Consider the following 2,466-nt stretch of genomic DNA (forward strand, 5'->3'; position numbering starts at 1 on the left):
CCCGCCGCGCCTTCCTTGCCGAGCGGCGGCGGCGGCGGCGGTGCTTCGAGGCGCGGCGGGGGGCCGCCGTGGGTGTGGGATGTTGGGTGGCGGCGGGCCTTGAGACTCAGGTACCGCAGTACGAGGAATTCCTCGTCTTTGCTCTCATCGGGGACGATGAGGCCAGGGAGCAGCTGAGGGGGCGGTGAAGCCGTGAGATTGGTCAGCTTTGTGTGTGTGTGTGTGTGTGTGTGTGTGTGTGTGTCTGGGGCGATGTGAGAATTCGTGGATGGGCAGCAAAGCTGATGTGGAGGCAGAAATTGCAATGAGCAGATTCATGCATCGATTCAATTCATGGTTCAATTGATCAATGGATCGATGGGCCCCTGCCGCTCTCTGCTCGCCTACCAAATCGCTAAAGCCTGCTGGCGGGTTGACCGCTGTACCCTGCCACACAAATCCTAGCTTACCGCGGCCCGCAGCCGCCGCATGCGCACGCGCTGGCCAGGCGCTCGCTTGCCCCTGTGACCCGTGTCTTTGTCCCCTCGACAAGGCGTCGCCATTCATGCTCAGGGGACCGCACGTGCCTGCCAGCTGTTTGCTATCGTGGTCGATCGAACCAAACTCACGCCCACCTGCACCTCTTGCGTGCCAAGCATGAGGATCGCGGGCGGCCCGCACCCCGGCATGCTGCCCGGCGGGCACAGCAGGCGCGCCGCGTTGCGCGACGCCGCGTGACCGGCGCCGCGCAGCACCTCCGACAGGCCCAGGCGGACCTGCGGATGTGGCGGGGGGATGGACGCGCGCGCAAGAGGCGCCGCGGCCCACGTGTTCGTTGGGTGGGGTGCGGCGGAATATGCGGCCAGGAGATGGGGCCCACCCACGCGCGATCCCCGTGCCGCGGCCAGGCTGCGGCGCACCTCACGCGCGCGGCCCCACCACCACACCCGAACAGACGGCCCGCGTGCCCGTGTGATTGCACCACCCCGCCGTCTTCATGTGCACGGCCGTCCCCGTGGGAAAGCAGACACGTACGCACACACACAGACAAGTTGTGTTGTCGCGCGCTCTTGCCTGGTCGCTCGCGAGGGAGGGCACCACCAGCAGCGACACCACGAGGTTCGCGGCGCAGGCCAGGCCAATGCCGCTGAGCATCGTCAGCGCGACAGACTGCCGCCACCACAACTCGAGGGGCCACACCAGGTACCCTGGAAGACGGTGAGGTGGGGCGGCAGCGCAGCGCAGTGTCCAACGGCGACTCAAGGGGCACGTGCTGCCAGCCAGAGGTGGGGCCCACGCTGCGTCACTAGGCGCGCCGAGGGGCGCGGCATCCAGGGGCGACCCTGGTACTGTGGGCGTTCATTCCCACAAAATACCCCCCTTACCCCACGACAGCTGCAGTTAGCCGATCCTCAGATGTCGCAGCTTGCTCAGCTACCCGAATGCCCAAAAGAAGGATGTCACCTAATTTCAGGTGACAACGTGACCCCCACGTCACCACCCACCGGCGATGACGACGTTGCCAAATACCAGCAGGGTCACCATGCCCGATGCCCACAGCATGGGCGGCCACGTCGCCGCGCGGTTGATGGTGAGCAGCGCCAGCAGGGCGGGGCCGACGGTGCAGTACAGCGCGAGCACCGCGGGGTGGGCGGATGCCGGCCCGATGAGCTTGGCCAGAGTGCACTGGGCGCGGGGCGGCGCAGGCATGCGGGAGAGGGCGAGGAGGGCTGGGGTTGGGGTCGCATTCAACGCCAGCGGCATAGTCCATGCTGTGCTGCTGTTGGTTCCGCTGAAAACGCATCGTTTGGCGGAAGCCTGCTTGCTAATTGTAGAGGATGTTGTTAGGCCGGGTGGTTGCATGTCCCGGGCCCGCTCCAAGCCGCAAAGCATCACTGACTTCGTGCCTTTGAGTACCCATCAGGGTGGCTGCTGCCGCGCCCCTTCCCAAAGCCCGCTGAGCTGCTGCCGGCAGCATTGTTTGCCGAACCAACGCCGGCTGTGTTTGCCGAACTGCTGCTGGCTGTCTTGCTTGTCAAACCGCAGCTAGCTGTGTCGTTTGAAAAATCCAAGCACCCACCAGGATGCCCGCCGGCACGAGCGCCACGCATGTGTCTCCGATGAACGAGCACACGGCCCTCAGCCGGGTACCCACGTGGCAGTTTGGTGACATCATCACGCTGTGGAAGCACGGCGTTCGGGTGCAAGGGACGCACGAACGCATGAGACAGCAGACGCACGGGAGCGCGTAGCAGGGGAGCCCCGATACAGGCAGGGTTCAGAGTCCCAAGGCCACCTGCTGACGCATGCCGCTGATCATGAAGAGGGAAGGGGTGACGCAGGCTCGCGCCGGCTGGGCTCACATCAGACAAATGGGCAGGGGCCGCGCGCGGGGGCGCGCACCTTGTCACTAGGAATATAGTCCAGGCGAAACAGGCGCCTGAATACCGCAGCTCCCTGCGGACGGCGCGTGGCACAGGGCGGCGG

At 65.7% G+C, this 2,466-nt stretch overlaps 1 protein-coding gene across 1 annotated transcript in view; it reads right to left on the bottom strand.

Annotated features, from left to right (window-relative positions):
- Window positions 1-2,466, bottom strand: part of MNEG_10552 (hypothetical protein) — a gene marked incomplete at both ends in the record, with an annotated part of 6,818 nt that overhangs the window by 3,791 nt on the left and 561 nt on the right. The window contains 4 exons of the mRNA XM_014040975.1: window positions 615-755; window positions 1,078-1,187; window positions 1,485-1,665; window positions 2,060-2,159. Of these exons, the coding sequence (XP_013896429.1) occupies window positions 615-755; window positions 1,078-1,187; window positions 1,485-1,665; window positions 2,060-2,159 (532 nt within the window). The remainder of the gene's footprint in view (window positions 1-614; window positions 756-1,077; window positions 1,188-1,484; window positions 1,666-2,059; window positions 2,160-2,466) is intronic.

The sequence above is a fragment of the Monoraphidium neglectum genome (genome assembly GCF_000611645.1).
Source record: "Monoraphidium neglectum strain SAG 48.87 unplaced genomic scaffold scaffold02364, whole genome shotgun sequence".
In the NCBI taxonomy this organism is placed as follows: Eukaryota; Viridiplantae; Chlorophyta; class Chlorophyceae; order Sphaeropleales; family Selenastraceae; genus Monoraphidium; species Monoraphidium neglectum.